Here is a 20,095-nt window from a genome sequence, read left to right as displayed (position 1 = left end):
CCTACAATATATTGTTCAAATATAGCATGATAGGTGTCCTTTAACATTACTTTTCTTTATTTAGAAGGTTAACGCCTTGCAAATGTGGTGATCAATGTGTTTGTACATTTGGTTTTAAGTAAGGATGTGCTGGGAATTTAAAGGATCTCATTATCGAGGAATTTGTGGTAAAGGTACGTCTCTTTCTATCGACAGAAAGGACAATACTTTTTGTTTTTAAATCTCCTGACACGTACAAGAACACACTGTTTGATCTTAGAACAATGCTCTGCTCCGACCTTGGTTTTGATATCAGGAGCGTGTTTAGTCACACTCTTATTTTAATTCTTAATATGTGTGTGTTTGTGTTTTGGTGTATGCTAGTGTAGGGCAGGGCCAGGGGATTAGATGTGTTTATCTATTCCAAACAACCAATGTGTTTAGAATTTTTTTAAGGGTGACTTCACAGAACCAGCCGCTATATTTCCTCACAGATGGAGAGTGCACCACATGGATGCATTGAACTTTAAATGTATACAGTTTTCTTCCGGGGGAACCCTGCCCGGCCTCCATAGTCTCTCAAAAATCCTGTGGTAAACACTTGTAAGCACTTGTTTAATTTACTTTTTTTTTTATTACAGATGTTATCTTAAAACAGCTCTCTTGATAGACATACAGTAAAGCATGTTGTTGCTAGATTTGAAAGGAGTGCATCTCAGGACGCGTTTCTGACGACACAACTGGACTTTGACAACATTTATAACACCATCAACACTACATAACTTTCATCCAAATGAGCCTCTCACTCATTTACTGCTCATGGTCACATGGTGAAGTTTTTCAAAGGAGGATATTATCATGGATAGCCAGATACAGTGTTGGGCAAGTTACTTCCTAAATGTAATATATGACTTATTACTGTCTTTTGAAAGTAATAAGTTACATTACAATATTACTGTCTCTGAAATGTAATGAGTTTTTTTTTAAGTTACTTTCACCAAAATAACCGCAAAAGAATGGCTAGGTAATTTAAATGCTAAAATGTAGTTTAGTGCAGCTCATTATACATCCAGTGAAGGGCAATGTGGTATAGCATAACAACTGTGTAGGCCCTTAAGGCTACTAACAACTTGTATTACACGGCTTAGTTGAATACTCGATTCTGATACATGATGAGGACGTGTATATTTCACAGATACAACTACTTTGTAAACACACGTGTTGAAGGCTCTGTACCTCCGCAGATCCTGCCCAAGATTCTTCGACCGGTCCTCTGTGAGCACATCGTACATGTCCTCTTCTTCCAACTTGCGTTTGGATCCAATGCGAAACAAAGGATTGAGCCACCTGACGGAGAAATACTCAGAAGATTCAGTTTTGGAGTTTGATAAAGATCAACAGAACAGTGTATCTATTCATAATTGTCATCCGATGATCCAACTACACATCGAAGTGTAAACCATCAAATACATTAGCAGCCATGAATCAGATACATCAATGTGAGCACTTTTGAGCTCTTACGGTGGGGTGAACTTTAACTATATGATCTAATGTGTAGGTCTAGAATAAAACGGCGAACTGCATACAAAGTGTAATGAACATGTCCAACTTTCAATTGAGTAAAACAAAACAGGTAAAATAGGAAACAATACCACCTAAACACACATATTATTGTCAGGTATGTTTCTGATCACTGTCTCAACTGTCACCTCAAAGTTAAACAAGTTTGTGTTGACCACCGTAACGGTCACCTTTTTTCTAACAGTCAAACAGTCTGGTTTCCGTTTACCTCTCAATTTCCCACGTTCATGGACAATGGGGAGTATAATGACAGAGAAACATTCAGCTACAATGAGACATTTTAAATCCCCCGCTAACAGCAGCTAACAAGCGTTCATCATCCGGGGCATTTGGTCACTTACCAGAAAAATATCTTGGACACCAGGCCGGCCGAAGCCGCCGGGTTGGTCTTGGTTTCTTTACTGTCTGTTTTCCATGGTAGCCCTCACTCACACACGGTAGATTTCACTTAGATTTTAATCCGCTCCTCTGGGCTATGTAGAGAAACTTCGGTTCACGCTTGTATTACATAGCTCCTCCGACATGTCACGGCCCCCTAGTTGTAAAAGTTTTGCGCCCCAATGTGTGTTACGTATCACTCCCGGCACACGAGCTAGCGTGTAAAAGACATTAGAAATCACCTTCATAGGCCCCGCCCCAGAGACCCCTGGATTGGCTGAAGATAATGATCGCCCACCGGGATTGGCTCTGTGTCCAGCTCTGCTTTCACTCGATTGGCTGAGAACATTTCCAGCACATATAACTGAATTTGCGACATGTGGAAGCTTGAAAGGAAAACCTGAACATCCACAAGTAGGATAAAGCAAAGCATTATTTAGTGAAGTATAAACTTGAACTTTGATTCACTGTCAAGGACAGCTGTGTAATGACTCACTTGACTCTTGTACAGTATTTCAAGGTTATTTCCTATTTTACATTGTTGTTTCTCTTTTTATCTGTAGGCCTACTTATGTTTAACAACCAGACCTGAATCCCCTCTGTGGGGATAACATGCTTGATAATATATAGTGTTGAATTATCATTATTGCCATTTTAAAATATACTCCCACAGTAAAATATAAGTTTTCCGATGGTTTAGTACGGAAAACGGTTCAAATGTGTCCGAGTCATTTCCTCTTTCATGTGGCTTGCCTCAGTCTTATCACAGTGACTCAGCAAAATCTCTCTTTATTTCACATAGAGTTGATAGTTGCACTAACTGACTTTATCTCAAGATAAACAAGTAATCATGCATCACCGTAGATACGAAAATATAGCTTGCTAATGTGGTAGTAGTGTAAAGTGTGAGTATTTTACAATCATAATTAGTACATGGTAAAGGAAATGACTGCATACAATGTCTCTTTAAGATAATTGTATTTGCTTGCTCTCTTTCTCTGTCTGTATTTTGTCAACTTACACAAACACAGAGAGACGTGATGGGGAAAGATATCCAGATGCCTCCTGACACACTGCAGGTGTTTCCTGCACTGGGAGAGTGAGATAAAACCGCCTCTCCCTTTACCCTCCATCTTACATTTCAAAGTTCAAGGGAACATTTAGAAGGTAAATAACCAAGGTAAACTATAATCCTGACATTGATCATCTAACGATAACAGACTGTATAAGCCCTGGTTCTCACACCTGGCACTTGATCCTCCTGTTGATATTTAGCTAGCACCGACTGGGAAAAGGGCTGAAGGAGAAAAGCCAGCAGGCAGCTGAACTCAGCCCAATAACATTCATCTGCAGGGATCAACACTCCTTTCCCATGCTACCCCAGTCCTGTGATAGGCCAACCTTGTCATCCCACATATCCCCAGGTTATTCTCTCACATGAATGGGCACAAAGGAAGAAGTGCACACTTTGTTTCCCTTTAACAACAGGTTACAAGATATAGGGCATGTCTGTTTTGATTCAGATTGAATAAACTGTTACATACAGTACCATGTGAAAACATTTGTCAATGAAATCCTTCATAGGGAGAACGTTAATGTAAAAAATAGTACGGAAATATAAAGAATGCAGCATTACAGGGGAGATTTCACTTTTGCACTATATGATGCAATTCCATGCAAACTTTGTACAAAGTGCTATAAACAGTCAAAAAGTATGGAAGCCTTTTATCATTATTACATTGATAGTATAAACTTCAATAATTAAAATGTTATTCAACAAATGTTCCATGTATGTATGTATGGGTATTTGGAAATATATCAATGAAAATGTAATAATCCAATTACTATATTAATTTTCACATAATCATATGGACATTTTATGACAACATTAAAATAGGAAATGTGTTTTAATATCTTGCTTACAAAGGTAACACAGTAAATAATATGTGTTATTGTTAATGTATGCTAAATGTTCATTAAAATGTGAAAACTTAAATGTAATGATGTAACTGAATTCAAGATATTTTTTAACCCCAAATGACATAATTTGTGTATATATACTGCATTTACATAATGACTGTTTTCCAGGTCAGTTGAAAGATAATGATCTTATCATATTTAGCTGTTAATGGGATGTCACCAACAGGTTAACACAGATAACAACCTGTGCCAGATGCTTCCCTTTCATTGGTAGATTTACAGGATTAGGGTCCCCTCTGAGATTGCACGGCAACAGCGCCCTTGGAAACGACTCACGGCTTCAAATATCTAGAGGTTTGAGTAACAATGTTCTGAGCACCGTCTCACTGTCATTTACCTGGCTGTAGTTTTCCTAGAAGGCTGACTGTTTGAAAGCTGCATACATATACAGTTAACTGACCCCAGGTAAATATAGAATGTTTGCAAATGTTTGGGGTAATTATTTTCCCCGGAAACAATCCCTATTTCTTGACAAAGAGAGCTTAAATCCTAATCCTTGTTTCAAAAAAAGTTTTCAGTTTTCAGTACAAGATTAGGATTGAATGTATTAGTACCTGGCTGGCTGCCTAATTCTGCTCACAGGATTGATTATTCACATTGCTCAACATGTTCTATTTGAACTTGTAAATTCCAGCCAGAGGGAGGATTTGTTTTACTTCTATGCTTTGTTGCTGCTCATCTTACTGACAGTATGAAATCAAATCACGTTGTCCACAGTAACAACATGTCTTTATCACAAAGTGTGATGTAAAGACAGCACAGAACAGACTATGAACACAGATACAAATAGATTACATTCACAAAAAACATCAACTGTAAAGCATGAATTAAGAAACCACAAGGGATGAAGATGGTAGAGAAACTCAACCATTACAAATATGTATAAAGAAATGATGATTGAGCTTAAAAAAAGGAAAGCATTGATGAAATGTAACGTAACACAATTTCAGCTACTTTACTTATACTGTCCTACTTTGTACTTTGACTATGTTTGTATTTATACTTGTAATCCACTATATGTATTTAACAGTTCTAGTTACTTTTAGATTAAGTCATTACAAAATATTTGTTTTTGATTCATTTGTATAGAGACACCAGAGAGTTTGACCTTATCTAAGGGGCTTTTTAGCATTCGCTGAATACTTTTTATTTGTGTGGTATTGGTACTTTTACTTAAAGGTCAGAAAATGTCTTCCTACCCTGAAAATAGTGATATAATGCTCTTAAATATAGGTTTGTCACAATACAAATGAACTAGCAGCTGAAAAAGACCAAAGGCACATTGACTAACCTGTGACAGTTATAAAAGTTCAAGCAAGGCAGTTAAAGTGTGACTTGTACATGACCAATGTGGGCGAAAGAGACAAGACTAAATGGAAACACATTCAGTAGTAAAGGTTAAAGTCATAAAGTCAGCAAAATGTCCCACAGCAGTATCCAGAGTAATGTGAGCTAACCTTAGTTCAATCAGGAGAGACGTGATGTATGAGTACATGTTTATTATCGGGACACATGATATGCGGGAATAGTGATTGACGTATTACAACAAGTAACTGTAATGATGTTTTGGCGATTAGGCCCTGGGTTTGCAGGATGATCATTCAGGAGGGAAAGAACCGCTCTGATGAACCCCCCGGGGTCTAGACACTGGTGGTGGTGATAGTAGTTCAGTCCGATCTGAAGGGAGAAGGTTTAGCTTGGCCCTGTATTTAGGAGACAGGAGGCGAAGGGGTGGAGGAGGGTTGTGCGTTGACACCTGAAATGACAACTGACAGGAAGGGGAGAGCAGATTTAAAGAGGTTAGCAGGTGCAATGATTGGCTAGCCGGGGCGTAATGCCCCTGATCACTTATTGAAATAACGTGTGACACCCGATGATGATGTTGTCTTCCTGATTGAACTTACGCTGAGCTACATCAGTAGAACAGGTAAAGCTGTAGCATTACATTTAACTGGGGGGTGTATTATATCTTACTAAAATATATATTAGGTTAAGCAAAATAAACATATTCTTTCTTCTTTAAAACTTTAGTTAAAAGTATATAAGTGTATATAAATAAACATTGATTGATTGATTGATTGAGTTAAGACCACATGCTGCAGAAAGTAAAATAAGCATACAAGCAGAGAAATTGAAATACATAGTTAAACGTTACTGACAATTTGTTTGAATTGTTTCTCCATTATTAGCAAATATGTAACTTGACCGAAAATATGAAGCGTCTCCCACCATGCTAGCAGCTCTGTAAGACCTACACAATGCTAACACGCTAGGCAGTCCTGTAGGCTACTAAGCCGCTTTCACACCGGAGTGTGAAAAGCGGACCACAATTACAGGCCCTGATATAATATTCGGTTTGCTTAACTAGAAGCAAAGAGATAACATGACGTTCCTGATATTTGAAGCATCCTTTCCTTTCTGCCACTTGATGGAGCTGTAATGCTGTGCAACTAGTGTGGAGTTATATTGCATTGCCTTCACCTATTGCTGCTGCAACGAGGACCTGAAGTACTGGATTGTTGTATTTTGGTGCAGAACTGAGCCACATCATTCATTCAGTCAACCCTATCTCTGTTCCTAATCTTGTGTTTTCTTCTCTGTCAAAATCGTTTCAGATCCTTTCAATTAAAGACTTCCTCCTCTTGCAGATCCCCTTGCACATTGTGTGGAGTGATGGCTACCGTGCACCCTCCCACCACCACACACAAACACAATATACAGCTACTGATTGTGTGTCCAAGAAGGCCATGCACTTTTAAGTATTGATTTTCAGGCGTAGATGCTTGGCAGGTGGACGAGAAGCAGAATTCTCCAGAAGAAACAACACTGACGCACCTGTCTCGGGCCGACCCTCCCACCTCCTCTCTGTGTCCCTACTGAGGGATAGATCTCCGTCCTGTCCCAGTCGGGACATCCAAGCCGCAGGAAAAATGGGGAACATGGCAACAGAGATTGTAGCCTTCATCCTGGCCATCTCTGGTTGGATCCTGGTTTCTTCCATCCTGCCGTTAGACTACTGGAAGGTGTCCTCTGTGGACGGGACGGTCATCACTACGGCTACCTTCTGGTCTAACCTATGGAAAACATGTGTGACTGATTCCACCGGGGTGTCCAACTGCAAGGACTTTCCTTCGATGCTGGCTCTTGATCGTGAGTTGGAGTTGGTTTTTGTTGATGTTACAGAGATATATCTTGATGTGCATATGCAACTAGTCAAAGCAATGATGCCCAAAACACCTGTTGTTTTTGGGTGAAATACCAGCATTTCAGTAACTAAGCTTAGGTGGACTGATACAGCCTCTTAATGTGTCCGAATTAAGTCATATAAAGTCCCACAGTCATACAAAGGTCACTCGTCACTTCCCATGTCTTGCCATTAACAATAAACAAAGGCATTGCTATAATTCAAATAAACTGAAAGCAATTTATACATTTGTGTGGTTTCAAAGATACTAGTTATTATCTGTGGTCACTACCTGTTGAGTAAAAACTATGTCTTTCAAAGCAGTCATGCTGTACAGCACAGTTTTAAAACTCCTATGATCTGTATACATCACTGAATGCACTTCTTTGCCTTTTGATGATTTTGGCTGTGTTAATGAATATGTCTTCTCTAATATTAGATGTTTAACCTCAGCTCTTACAATATGCTGGTTATAAAGTATTTAGCCAAATACAGAAACTCACATATCCAAGACTGAAATCAAATGTACCTTTGCTATAGTCTATACTTTGATTTAATAAGAATAGTGGGATTTTTTAAAATACATTTTTTCCAAGTTTCTTGCCGATAGTTCAGTGAAAGGACTGATACCACTCTTATCTGTACAATATATATATATATATATATATATATATATATATATATATATATAAAGCAACAGGTAGGAGGATATAGTTAGCTAAGCTTAGATTTGTGGGTTTTAAATGTTGGTTTTGGTTAGAAATAAATATTGATTAATGAAAGAAAGACATATATAGCCAGGCTAGCTGTTTCCGTTAGTTTAAAGTCTTAGTGCAAAACCAAGTTAACCAGATGCTGGATGTAGCTTTACATTTAGCTTCCAGACATAAAGATAATCTTTTTTAAAGACTTTGGAACCACTAACTTAAGTCATCCCCCCTTGTGTGTATCTCTAAGCCTATATCCAGGTGTGTCGGGGTCTCATGATCGCAGCTGTATGTCTGGGTTTCTTTGGTGCCATCTTCGCCTTGATAGGAATGAAGTGCACAAAAATAGGAGGCTCGGAGTCCACCAAGGCTCGTCTGGCGGTCCTCTCGGGTTTCCACTTCATTCTCAGTGGTACCTTTCTCTGTCTCTGTATATATTGGGAATGCAGCTGCATGTTAAGGAAGCTGTTCAACTTAGGACTACATTTCACTGAATTACATGATCAGTTAGTTTTGCTTTGATTTCAGTCCTTATTTCTCTTTGCAGGCCTCTGCTGCATGACTGCATGCTCCATATATGCTCACAGGATCACAACTGACTTCTTTGACCCCCTCTTTGTTGCTCAGAAGTAAGAATTCAAGATTAAAGGAAATATTTGTTTCACAGCAGATAAAAGGAAGCCCAGTCACATATGTCTTCTTTTTCCTCTTCAGGTTTGAACTGGGAGCAGCTCTCTTTATTGGCTGGGCTGGATCTGTGCTGTGTATCCTCGGAGGTCTTGTCTTCTGTCTCTCCCTGTCTGAAGGTTCCAGGTAAATTGCTTGATTTTTCTAACATTCTAGATGCTATCAATGTGATCCCCCGTCTGTCATCAGCAACAAGGGTTTAGAAGAAATCTGATTTGGACGAACTCTAAACTGCACTTAGTTGCTTACTCAATCAGGCAATTTAAATAATTACTTTAACTGCAATGAAGAGATGGCAGCAATGGTAAACATGCAATAATCTCTCTCAACATCTTGTCTCATAATCGTTGAACCTACAGGGCAGATTGTATAATCGTCCTTTTTGATTAGTATTGTGGCCAACAGAGGCTGAATGTTTTCTTTGTTACAGTCCAGTAGTAAGACATGTTTCCAAGTGAAAGTCACCTTGACTGAGTGTAGCTAAAAGGAAATGTTGCATCAGATAAAGACTGCTAGCTTTCTCTTTCGGTGAAATATTTGGGTCAGAATATGTTTTAGTTAGTCCTGCTTAATATGGTGGTCATATTGTGAATAAAGACTAAGATAAATATCATTTTCAGCTAGGTTTTCATTACGAAATAACTAGAAAACTAATTAAATCAAGCCTTAGCTGTACTCATTCCTAAGTGTTTGTTAAGCAAATGATAGCATGCTAACCTGCTAAACTAGTGTACACTTTAAACCTGGTAAACAACAGCATGTTAGCATTGTCACTGTGAGCTTGTTAGCATTAAGCTGTCCCTTAGCACAGCCTAGCAGAGCTGCTAGCATAGCTAAAGGCGGTTATTCTTGTCATGTTGTGGCTACATCAATGAACCAAGAGTAAGAAAGCAAGATAGAACATTTGAACAATAGAAAGCTTGATTTTGTTCTCTTTTACTGTTAAGCAGGTTCCACGGGCAACATTTAAGCATGGCAGCACTAAATAGTTCTCCTGAATTATTAGATCTACCGACGTGATACCAAAAGATGCTTATCTAAGAAAACAAAAAATATATTTTGTGTTTGTTGACGGGCTTCATTTCTTATCCTTTTGTTTCTCTCTGTAGCGCTGAATACTCCTACACTGGAGCTGCATCATTTTCTAAAGCATGCCACAAACAAAGCAAGACAGTCAACCGCCTCCACAAGGAACCAGGGGAGCCATCGAGGCAGTTTGGAAGAAATGCTTATGTGTGATGTCAAACTTATTTCTACATGGATATTATCATAAGAGTTTGTGCTCACCAGAATTCACCAGTGAAAGCAAAGGGCATGAATAACATTCTGTTCCTGGAAACAATAATTAATGTATCAGTTTACATATTCTCTTGAGTTTAAAGTGTCCAGATTCATCTTGAGTTATGGCTCAATGTTGGGACATTTCTATCAATGACTGTATATCAAATATAAGACCGTTTTTTTCAGGGTAGGAAATGTGGTTTGGCACTGTTCAAACTCTCCGGCCACCTTCAACAAGCTGGTCATTTGTGCTTTACATAGACACATAAAATCTCTATTTTATCATTTTTGAGTTGAAGTCCAAGTGGACGTAGATTTTTAGCAGCATTTTTATAGAATATTTTCCTCTTGAAACCAGAGGATATCGAACAGATAAAAATAACCAAGATTTTTTTTTGTGTATGTCTACATTATATAAATAATTTTAAAATGAGAATCAATATATTTTTTGTATTTTTAAACTAAATATATTATCATTTAAAGCTGTATTAAAGATTATAAACATGCAGTTTTGGAAGCAACACAATTCAATCATTGTGACAAAGAAGTAACTAAAATACAAATGGATTACTGATTAAAACCTGGGTAGAAAGGGTATCATTTCATTGAATCCTCTCCTGCTGATTTAAGGCAGTCGAGAACACCTTCAGCTAATAGCTGCATCGCATTTCTTGGTTTCTTGGATCGATTGATCTGACCTTCAAAGGTCAGGAGGTCACATCTGACCCCTTAAATGACCCCCTATGCAGAGCAGGAGGCCAGACCGGAGGTTTCCCCTCATATCAGCCATCCATCTCCACCTAGGAATTATTATCAATAGGAACCCCAGGCTATGTTACGAAAACCTCCTGGCCCTGGGGTTAGAACCAGCTGGCAGGGAGCAGCGCCCCGGTGCTTTCTGGCGCCTTACATCCGTAAAACAGTGTCAGGTGTCCCGGGCTCGGCACAATGCTCGCTGATATAATGGTGGTATTGTAGTGTCTGAGTTACATAAAGTGACGCTGAGAGTGCAGATTTGATGAATCAAACACCTTCTAGCTCAAAAGATGTTCTCTTGATAGAATATTTGGAAATATAACCGCTTACAAAAGTTATATCTTAGTTACTTATTGTTTCTTTTTCAAATCAACTCTAGTATGATGAAGCCACTTGGAACTGACTGGTAACAGAAAATGCAATGTTAAGTGTTTCACTTTTTACCTATTTACTTGAGATTTGATACACATTTCTTTCCTTTTACAAAATGAACACAAACAGTACCAGCGCAGAAGCTCTATATAACATTAAGAATAATGATGAAACAAGATTTTAATCATACTCTTTGATTCACTTAAAACAAACCAGAATGTCCCTTAGTTTAAAGCAAATACTGAGAATAATACAAATCCTAAGAGCATATTTTAAAAAACTAGTTCTTAAAAATGCAATTAATAATTTCAAAAATGGTCTCTGTATTCTGAAGCTATGATATAATAACTCTGTGGATTTGACAATGATTTTATAAGAAATACAAAAACAAGAAGACATTTTGTGAGTGCTTGTCTAATATTTGGATTGTATAGCTTTACATCTTCATGCTTTTAAAAATAATTAAAATAAACGTGAGGGTTTAGAAACAAGGAAAGAAACCACTGACCTAGTTATTGATCTCTGATGGGAAGATGTTCACTGAAGCAGCAACACGAGGAAGTCTGAAGAGACGGAGCCATTACTGCAATCACACCAGCAGAGAGCAGTGCAAATGCACATTAATACAAAACAACAGTAGATGCATTCATTAATCATGTTAGTTTAAATGATTCCATAATGTTTTGCCTACTAAAGAAATGTCTAAGAGTGTAGGTATAACTCTGTTTTATGGCATCTGATTTTCTTCTTTGTAGTGGGTAACATTAGATTCATTACTTATCTGATTATTTTCTTAAGAAAGGCAAGTTTTATTTAAGAAAGACATTTGTGAATTTTATTGTGGACTATTTGAATAACAATCAATTCAGAATTTAAATCAAACATTACATTATTTTAGTAGGATGTATTGCAAATAGAAATGATGAGAACAATACATTCATCTGGAAAGGTGGTAGAGGTTATGCAGCTATTGGCTGGTTTGCACACAAAAACATTTAGAGTAGAATTAAAAATGATTTATCTTTGTAATTATCTCACGAGGCAGTCTAGGTTTTTTCCTCCGTACAATAATTAAATGAATTAGAAAATGTTGTTTTTAAGGTGATTTTATTTTTGTGTTTGAGTTTTTTCATTCATGTTTCTCTTAATTAACCCTTAGATGCATAAGTGGGTCTTTTTTTAAGTATCTATATAATTAAAAAAAGTATAATTTCATATTCCAGCTATTCCTCAAAAAACCTGTTTTGAATATCATGCCATTCAAATTTAAAATGTAAATGTTATACATTTTAAGAAATTGTAGTTTTTGTATTTCTACCCCAAGCTAAGTGGGTCAAAAATGACCCGCATGCATTTCCTATGGGATCCTATGGGAACCTTTGATTCTTATCATCTGTTGCTGTCAGGAATACATTCACTGTCGACCACACAGACGACATCACAAGTGACACCTCTCAGGAAGATTATTTTACGCAGCAAGATCTGAAACCTGTCAGTGTAATAATAATACATTATATTTGTATAGGGCTTTTCAAGGACTCAAAATCGCTTTACAATATAAGGGAAGGTTAGGGTGGGGGGTATAGGACTATCAAACTTGATCAACTGGCATGGGTCGATGGGGGGCGGGCTATGAGTAGACAAGAGGAGAAGAGATGAGTTTTGAAAAGGGACTGGAATACTGTGAGGGTCTCAGAATAGCGGAGATCTTTGCATCAATATGTTCAAAACGTTTTTTTTCAAAATGTCAAAAAAAATGTCAAAAATTATAAATAGTGAAAAATTAAATATAAAATATTTCTAATGTGAACCAAAATATAATACAAAATATTATAAGAGTGATTTTTCTTAACCATAAAAACACATTATTCTAATACGGGTCCTTTTTGACCCGCTTATGGACGAGAGTAGTGTCCAGTCACTCGGGCATCTAAGGGTTAAAAAAAAGTATTTTCATAAAAGAAAAAGGTAGATAAAGTGTGCTTTTCATTAAATTCATACATTTGACTTAATTTTATGTCATTTTTAAACATTTTCTTTTGTTTTCATAAAGCGACATAAGCATTCCGTTGCTCATTTCAGTTTTTTCCCCAGAGTCATGCTAATTAAAGCAAATTAAATCACCCTCACAAAACCAATTAAAGCTTCCCAGCGGCCAACAGTTTCCAATATCACCCCACCAATACCAATAACGTAGCATAATCCGCGAGGAGTAAGAAACAAAGAGCAGCTCTTTCATCGCCGCCGAACATTCATCACCCGCCCCGCCTCTCATTACCTCAGATTTCACTCTAATTAGTACAGCACAAAGACGTTCTGATGTAACTATGAGCACAGCCTGGTAAAATGACTAATAACTAGCAGCTTAAAGCCTGAGGGGAAGAAGAAAGATGCTTCAAGGAGCTAAGGTCACAGTGGCGTTACATATTTCCTGGAACATGTAAAGGTCACTAGTGCAGCAGGACAAATCTCAAGAGATGTAATATCGGTGAACATCTATGGCAAATGCATACCATAGATGCAATGTTGTAGAGGTTATAAAACTGTGTGTTCTTGTATCAGTTAGCAAAAAACATCAAAAGCTCCTTTACGCAGTACAGCTATGAATTGCGCTGTATTGCAATCAACTAAAGGTGTGGTTGAATTATGCCACGAATTACACATATGATGTTTGTCAATTTAAAAGATAATTTTGCAAGTAAAAAAAATAAAAATGTGTCGTAAAACTGTGAAGTACCACTTTTGTGTAAAACCGCTCAACTACGTCTCCCACCTCGCACCACACACCAAGATGGCCGTCACGTTGGCACATTTCACTTCTTTCTTTCAGAATGAGGCGGAAAGTATTAAAAGAGGTGAAAATCACTACAAGTTGGTTCCGTAAGAGCCAGCATGCCGGACCGGGATTCTGGGATTTGTAGTCTTTCTAGTTGCGTATTTTTCATAGTCTTATATTTCCACAGTTTTACGACAAACTGTGACTTTTTTGACATGGAAATGATTTTTTAAGATTGACAAACATCATATGTGTAATTCGTGGCACAATTCAAACGGGATCGAAAGATAATCTTTCTCTCTCCGTTGACTTCAATACATAATTTTTCCGAAATAAGGTCCCATGGGTCGGAAGTAGATGGGCGGGACTTCGCCTCTCTATTTATGGACGAGCTATACAAAACTGCTGGAATACACCTTTAATTAGGTATTTATTCATATGCTAATGATAAATGAACTGATGCTATAAACAGATATTTTCTCTTTTAAACTGTGTATGCACATGAGGGAAAATCAGACGGGGGATGAAGCTGTTTTTTTGTAATTGGAGATAGATGCTTAGGTGAGCACTCTCAGCCCAGATTCAAACTTGACAACCGTCAACTGTGGCCCATGAGAACCTGAGCGACTGTTGTCTCTCACCCACATGTAAAGTGATACCTGGAAAACATCAGCACACCCAGTTGTACCTGTGATGCAGTCGTCTCTTTTTTCTTTCTGAGACAAGCCGCTGAGTAGGAGGCAAAAAGTAGACGTTCAGCTTGGGATGCACACGTCTCGAGGGTCTGAAGACGGATCAAAAAGAGATATTGGATTCTAAATGAGTGGCTTTGGATCTGAAAACTAGAGAACACCTGAGATGAAGATCCGTGTGGTCCAGATCTGGGGATTCCTGATGACAGTTTTAGGATGGATCTTCGTGGCCTGCACCATGGCCATGGAGGGCTGGAAGATCACCTCCATCGGGGGCATGGGGGGCTCCTCCATCCTCAAGGTGGCCTGGTACTGGTCCAGCCTGTGGAGATCCTGTTATACAGACTCAACAGCTGTCAGCAACTGTTACGACTACCCTGTGCTGTGGTCTGTGGAGGGTAGGTCACACGTCTACAACAAAGCATCCAACTAGCATCCAACCTTTCATTAACATCCATTTGTGTCTTACTGTGTGACTCCAGGCTACATCCAGATAGTGCGAGGCCTGCTGATGTCAGCTCTTTCCCTTGGTATGCTGGGATTCGTGCTCAGTCTGTTGGGAATGGAGTGCACCTTCGTCGGGGGAAAAGACAGGTCAAAGCACAAGAAGATATACGTTGGCGGATGTTTCCACGTTATCAGCGGTAAATATCTCGTTTGAATAAGGGGACAGTCAGCAGATAGAGTCGAATGTGAGTGTGTGTTGTCTACATGTTATTTAACTTAATTTCTAGCACCATTACCAGATTAAACTTTCCAATGCTTTGTTAATGTCCTGATAAATACCTGCAAAACTATTGACTGTAATAACTAGCGAATGATTCTCTGCTTTGTGTTTAATGGTTACCAGTATGTTAGCATCCAAGCTAACACGCTCAACAGAGTACATACAATAGCTACTAAATATTATTGCATTTTTAAATAGAATTTAGCTCAATAAGGTTGGTTTATTATATTTGATGACTTTGGTGAATTCGAACTAACTCTGTAAAGACAGAGTAACCATCACGGAAACTCTTGAGTTCTGCAAGGGAATCAAAATCAACTCCTCTGATGATCTCTGTACATACTGACATTCAAACACCTGTTGTACTGTTATAAACAGGTTCCATATTGTTGTCTTGTGACTGGGTAACTGCTAGAATTGAGCTATTTGTGCACAATTGAACCAAAGAGCATTGTCTACTCTTGTTAAAATGATACAGCAAATTCAAAAAGATAAAGATAATGAAATGTTTGTAGTATAATTTTCATATCTTGCAACATTTTGTGACCCTTTTAGATGTATCTTGTGTGCACCTTTTGGGTCACTACCCTTAGGTTAGGAAACACTTGTCTCTTTCTAATATTCCTGGCTACATCAATCAGCGATGCTAATAATATATTCTAAATATATGATTTCTCTAAAGGCGTGCTCTCCACATGTGGGTATGCAGTGTACGCCCAGTATGTCTCAGTAGAATACTTCAACCCGGACTTTAATGGACTGAAGTAAGTTAACAGCCCTTAATGTAGCTATGTAACCTGTGTCATCAAGAAAAAACATTAAGCTAAAATATGAATCTCTCAATCTATAGGTATGACCTGGGCACCCCCATGTTCCTGGGATGGGTGGGCTCTGCCTTCCACATGGCTGGAGGTTTCTTCTACCTGTGGTCAGTGTGCACGCCGCTCTATGGAGGAGAGGTGAAGTGAGTACAGACACATGTTGGAACATGTTGGGGGAAGTGAATAAATAACTCCTCTCTCCGCTTCCTCAATAAATACCATTCTCCCGTGTGCTCGGGTGGAATGACTCGTCAAAAATGCATGAGCAAGTTAAAGGTGGCAGTGTGCAGATGTGCACTGTGGGAAGGCTCCCTCCCACCCACCGTGTAACATCCTGAAGCCATCGCCGTAAGCAGGCAGAGGAGGTTGTTAAAAGGGTGGGAAACAACTGCTTGCTGCGGATTCACTGAAGGAGCGCAGAGAATACATCTACAAAAAAGCTGAATCTCACATTCAAGATTAGTTAATGACATCATGCTCTTTAATGTTTATCCTTCTCCTCCACTGTTTCCCCCGTTTTCTCTCTTATTTTCTTCCTCTCCTCATGATCTCCTCTCTTGTGTCCTTCTCTCCTCCTCAGTCTTCCTCTCCTCTTCCTTTCATTTTCTTCCCTCCTCTCTTATGTTTCCTCCTTTCCTGTTTCCTGCCCTAATTTCCATTTTGATCCTCTGCTCCCTTGTTTCCTCCTATCCTCTCCTGTTGCCTCCTCTCCTCTCTCCGTATCTCCTTTTCTCTCTCGTTTTCTACTCTCTTCAAATCCACCAACCAGCAACTATAAAACTCACTCAACAAACCTCTGAAGACAAAGACACCGATTGTTGCCTTGATCTGCTTGACATCAATGCGTTTCTCTCCGCAGAGTAATGACGGTCAAGGCACTACCAGATGTGGAGCAGAACAAGTCCATCACAGCTCTGTCCTCAGTGTCCGAGATCACCTCCAAAACTAAACTGTCCTCCGTGTCCGAGCTGTCGTCCAGGTCTGAGCGCTCGGATCTGTCGGACATTTCCTCCAGGTCAGGACGCACAGCCAAATCAGGGCGGTCATCGAAGACAGGGCGAACCTCCAGGTCTACTGAGTCAGCACGGTCTGCGGGGTCAAGGTCAGGGTCGGAGTCTGTGGTCTCATCGATGTCTGGCGCATCAACAGTGTCCGGGTCAAGGAGCAGCGGCAGCAGCAGGACAGTTTCATCGCTGTCAGGAAGCTCACGGAGCGGAGCTAAACCGTTCCTCAAAAACTCTTATATATGAGCAAATGTGAGATCAATGGAAGCCCAGAGAAGAAGGGGAAGAGTCCTGCTGATTCATTTTCTAAGTCTGTTTTTTTATCCTGTCTTGGGGTTGGTGTCAGGATTTGAGCGTGTTTGTTGTTGTAATACCATTATTATATGACAGTAATGTTACATAACTTATGTGTTAGAGTGCGTGGAGAAATTAAAACTCACCTGGAAAGAAACACAAATGCATCTAGTCCTATTTAGAACAACAATCAGCCTCCAGTGGCTTAAATGAAGAAACAAACGATAATACAATTAAATCACTACCAGAGCTATTTCTCCCCACCTGTTTTCATTCAAAAGATGACATTGTAAAAAAGAAAAAATTCCCTTTTGTAACTTTTTAAGGTTAACCTGGAAAAACCTTTTGAGTCATTAAAGCAGGAGAGATGTTCTATTCAATGTATGGATCTGTTGTGAATAAACATTGTGCAACAGGAATGTTTACTGACGAGATTCCTGCAGCTTGTAGTTCCTGTTTATCATCGATTACGCGGCACACCTAGACATCATACCATTCGATAAAACAAATAACTGAGGCATATTTCTCATTCCTTTAACGCTGGCAGCCTTTCTGACAACAACTCACTCTACCAGGCAGACTGGTTGACAGTAAACACTATCTTTCTTGCAGCTATGTAACACACATACACAAGCAGCTGCTCTTAGAGGACTGAACAATTCCGGCTTTTACTTTCTTAACTTCTTAGTGGACTACTTCACATCTGGCAATATTGGCTCTACTTTTCATCTAAAATGTGTAAACATCTGAGTCATTTTTAGTGCCTAATGAGAGAAGGCTGTTGTGTTTACCAGAGTGAGGGGATGTGGAGGAGACTGGCTCAGATCCTGGCCCTGCTGCTCTGCATTCTGGGATGGGTCTTTGTAGCCTTCACTCTGGCTATGGACCGCTGGAGGTAGGCAAAAAAAACGATTCGACAAATCGCAATTGATTTATTTTAGCTCTTAAAAAAAGTGTCTTGACTGAAGGAAGGAATTAAGGAAGCCAGTCTAGGTGACAATTTGAAACAGCTTTTGGATATGATGAGAGAAAAATAATCACATTGATGTATGAAAGGGGAGGTGTGACATTTAAGGGCATTTAGGAGTCAGGAAGGGTCTAATGACAAATACTTTTGAGTGGCATTGTGGTAAATGTAGGAAGAGTTCCAGTTTCAGTTAGTTGACATATTCATAATCAATCCTGGTAGCTGTGGTCATTCAGTAGCTCAAAAACGTTTTTTGTTCATTGTGTGTCTATTTTCTTACTGGAGGGTGGCCCAGGTGGGGGGTCGGGGGGGCTCCTCTGTGGTGGAGGCAGCCTGGTTCTGGTCTGACCTGTGGAAGGACTGCTATGAAGACTCCACCGCTCAAGTCAACTGTGTGGACTTCCGGGTTCTGTGGACAGTCAAAAGTATGTCAATAACTATTCCATTTCTTGAATGCTAAATAAATGAATTACTGAGCCTGAGGTGTGTTTGTTTGTTCAGCACACATCCAGGCAGTGAGGGGCCTCCTGATGGTCGGCCTGTTCCTCGGTTGCATTGGCACAGTGCTCACCTTTTTTGGATTGGAGTGCACACTCATTGGTGGAGACGAGAGAAGTAAAGACAAGATGTTGATAACAGCGTCTGCCTTCCACCTGCTCGGCTGTGAGTACCATTTGTTAGCAATCACAAAGCATGTTAGCAGGAACAGATACTCACTGGTTGTTCCTGTTTTTTCCCCGTGTGTCATCGGCTTTCCCTCATGCAGACGCATCAGCCGTGGCTGCTTATTGTTTATACATACACAGAGTGCTGGCAGCTTTCTTGCGCAGTGAAGCAGATCCATCAGAAGTGAGGTAATGTGTGGCATCTAATTTACTCTCATTATTCCGATAACAGTGAGGAAAATAGAATTGTTTTCTCCGCAGCTATGAGATTGGAGCCCCCCTCTACCTTGGCCTGGTGGGATGTTTCCTTATTCTTAGTGGCTCTACAGTTCACTGCTTAACTGCATGCAGAGCTAACCACTGGAAAACGTAAGTTAACAAACCATTTAGCAAAAATAATCTCACTTTCCTATGAGAGAGCCTGGAGATTTGAAACTATAAATTGCTATTTGGGTATATTTACCAATAGATCACTAATGTAAACTGACTTGATACATTGCTTTCTCTTCAGAAAACATCCTGTGGTTCCCCCTATCAGTGTGAAAGGAGAACACACGTGCGGAAGGTCAATAATCCTCAGAAACGCCTCCACCTACCAGATGGTGTCGGTTGTGGTTGTGTAACACTTCAGATAGTTTTTTTAATAAATAATAACACTTGTTTTGTATAGATTTCTAAATAATTTATTTTGTAAATAACACCTGTGTACCCGCCCCCTTAATTTCACAAACAGTCCTGAGAACGTAATCTAATAATGCCAAGTGTGTGATTATTGTTTTAAGTGTATCCTTATATTATAAGTCGAATACCTAATCAGCTATGTATTTAAAATAAACAATACAAAAAGGAATGATTTTCATCTTTTGTGATTTTTTTCTGAGCTCTGACATAATTTGTTTCTTTGATGTTCTGTTGGGGTTGTGGAGACTTTTCTTTGCCTGTTCCTATCTCTTATCTTAATGCATCGTCAATACAACACAACAACTGTTAAATGTTTCCTTTTTTGTGCTAAGGGAATGATTTCCGCTTTAATTGTAAGATACATTTTGGGTTATAATGAATGTATTTTATACAAAGAACAAAGGTTGATTTTGCAACAATGAGGAAGACAAACAAAACACAAGGGTTACTTCAAATGGGAGCATGATCCGGTGCGACGTCATCCTTCACCTTTCTGCCTCAGTGCTGGGAACACGAAGGATGCTTACGAGGCAAAACCTGGAAAAGATAAGATGACAACACTG

General features: G+C 39.1%; 4 protein-coding genes across 4 annotated transcripts in view; 3 read left to right on the top strand and 1 right to left on the bottom strand.

Annotated features, from left to right (window-relative positions):
• Nucleotides 1–6,832, bottom strand: part of abcc4 (ATP-binding cassette, sub-family C (CFTR/MRP), member 4) — a 33,859-nt gene extending 27,027 nt beyond the window's left edge. Inside the window, exons 1-3 of the mRNA XM_034216792.1 lie at nt 6,754–6,832; nt 1,902–1,965; nt 1,216–1,326 (exon numbers count right to left, since the gene is read on the bottom strand). Of these exons, the coding sequence (XP_034072683.1) occupies nt 1,216–1,326; nt 1,902–1,965; nt 6,754–6,832 (254 nt within the window). The remainder of the gene's footprint in view (nt 1–1,215; nt 1,327–1,901; nt 1,966–6,753) is intronic.
• On the top strand, nt 6,496–9,735 carry cldn10a (claudin 10a). Its single transcript, XM_034216791.1, has 5 exons — nt 6,496–7,068; nt 8,060–8,221; nt 8,357–8,438; nt 8,524–8,622; nt 9,606–9,735. Exons 1-5 carry the CDS (start codon nt 6,849–6,851, stop codon nt 9,733–9,735), a joined length of 693 nt encoding a protein of 230 aa, XP_034072682.1. The 5' UTR covers nt 6,496–6,848.
• A 4,804-nt stretch (nt 9,736–14,539) lies between these two features.
• Nucleotides 14,540–17,267, top strand: si:busm1-52i16.2 (claudin-10). The gene is made up of 5 exons (XM_034217010.1): nt 14,540–14,771; nt 14,856–15,017; nt 15,783–15,864; nt 15,951–16,064; nt 16,781–17,267. Exons 1-5 carry the CDS (start codon nt 14,540–14,542, stop codon nt 17,169–17,171), a joined length of 981 nt encoding a protein of 326 aa, XP_034072901.1. The 3' UTR covers nt 17,172–17,267.
• Nucleotides 17,268–17,777: 510 nt separating this feature from the next.
• On the top strand, nt 17,778–19,701 carry LOC117546689 (claudin-10-like). Its single transcript, XM_034217012.1, has 6 exons — nt 17,778–18,114; nt 18,472–18,611; nt 18,688–18,849; nt 18,953–19,040; nt 19,113–19,220; nt 19,363–19,701. Exons 1-6 carry the CDS (start codon nt 17,987–17,989, stop codon nt 19,472–19,474), a joined length of 738 nt encoding a protein of 245 aa, XP_034072903.1. The 5' UTR covers nt 17,778–17,986; the 3' UTR covers nt 19,475–19,701.
• The last annotated feature ends 394 nt before the right edge of the window (nt 19,702–20,095 follow it).

Source organism: Gymnodraco acuticeps, unplaced genomic scaffold, assembly GCF_902827175.1.
Source record: "Gymnodraco acuticeps unplaced genomic scaffold, fGymAcu1.1, whole genome shotgun sequence".
Lineage (NCBI taxonomy): Eukaryota > Metazoa > Chordata > Actinopteri > Perciformes > Bathydraconidae > Gymnodraco > Gymnodraco acuticeps.
This window is presented reverse-complemented; position numbering and strand designations above follow the sequence as displayed.

Excerpts from the sequence above, each read along its gene's own strand:
- cldn10a (XM_034216791.1), top strand. The coding sequence starts at position 6,849 with ATGGGGAACATGGCAACAGAGATTGTAGCCTTCATCCTGGCCATCTCT. Across the intron at positions 7,069-8,059 it reads TTCGATGCTGGCTCTTGATC|CCTATATCCAGGTGTGTCGG; the intron begins GTGAGTTGGAGT and ends TGTATCTCTAAG. Across the intron at positions 8,439-8,523 it reads CCCCTCTTTGTTGCTCAGAA|GTTTGAACTGGGAGCAGCTC; the intron begins GTAAGAATTCAA and ends TTTCCTCTTCAG.
- LOC117546689 (XM_034217012.1), top strand. The coding sequence starts at position 17,987 with ATGAGAGAAGGCTGTTGTGTTTACCAGAGTGAGGGGATGTGGAGGAGA. Across the intron at positions 18,612-18,687 it reads GGTTCTGTGGACAGTCAAAA|CACACATCCAGGCAGTGAGG; the intron begins GTATGTCAATAA and ends TTGTTTGTTCAG. Across the intron at positions 18,850-18,952 it reads TGCCTTCCACCTGCTCGGCT|ACGCATCAGCCGTGGCTGCT; the intron begins GTGAGTACCATT and ends TCCCTCATGCAG.
- si:busm1-52i16.2 (XM_034217010.1), top strand. The coding sequence starts at position 14,540 with ATGAAGATCCGTGTGGTCCAGATCTGGGGATTCCTGATGACAGTTTTA. Across the intron at positions 15,018-15,782 it reads ATGTTTCCACGTTATCAGCG|GCGTGCTCTCCACATGTGGG; the intron begins GTAAATATCTCG and ends ATTTCTCTAAAG. Across the intron at positions 15,865-15,950 it reads CCGGACTTTAATGGACTGAA|GTATGACCTGGGCACCCCCA; the intron begins GTAAGTTAACAG and ends CTCAATCTATAG.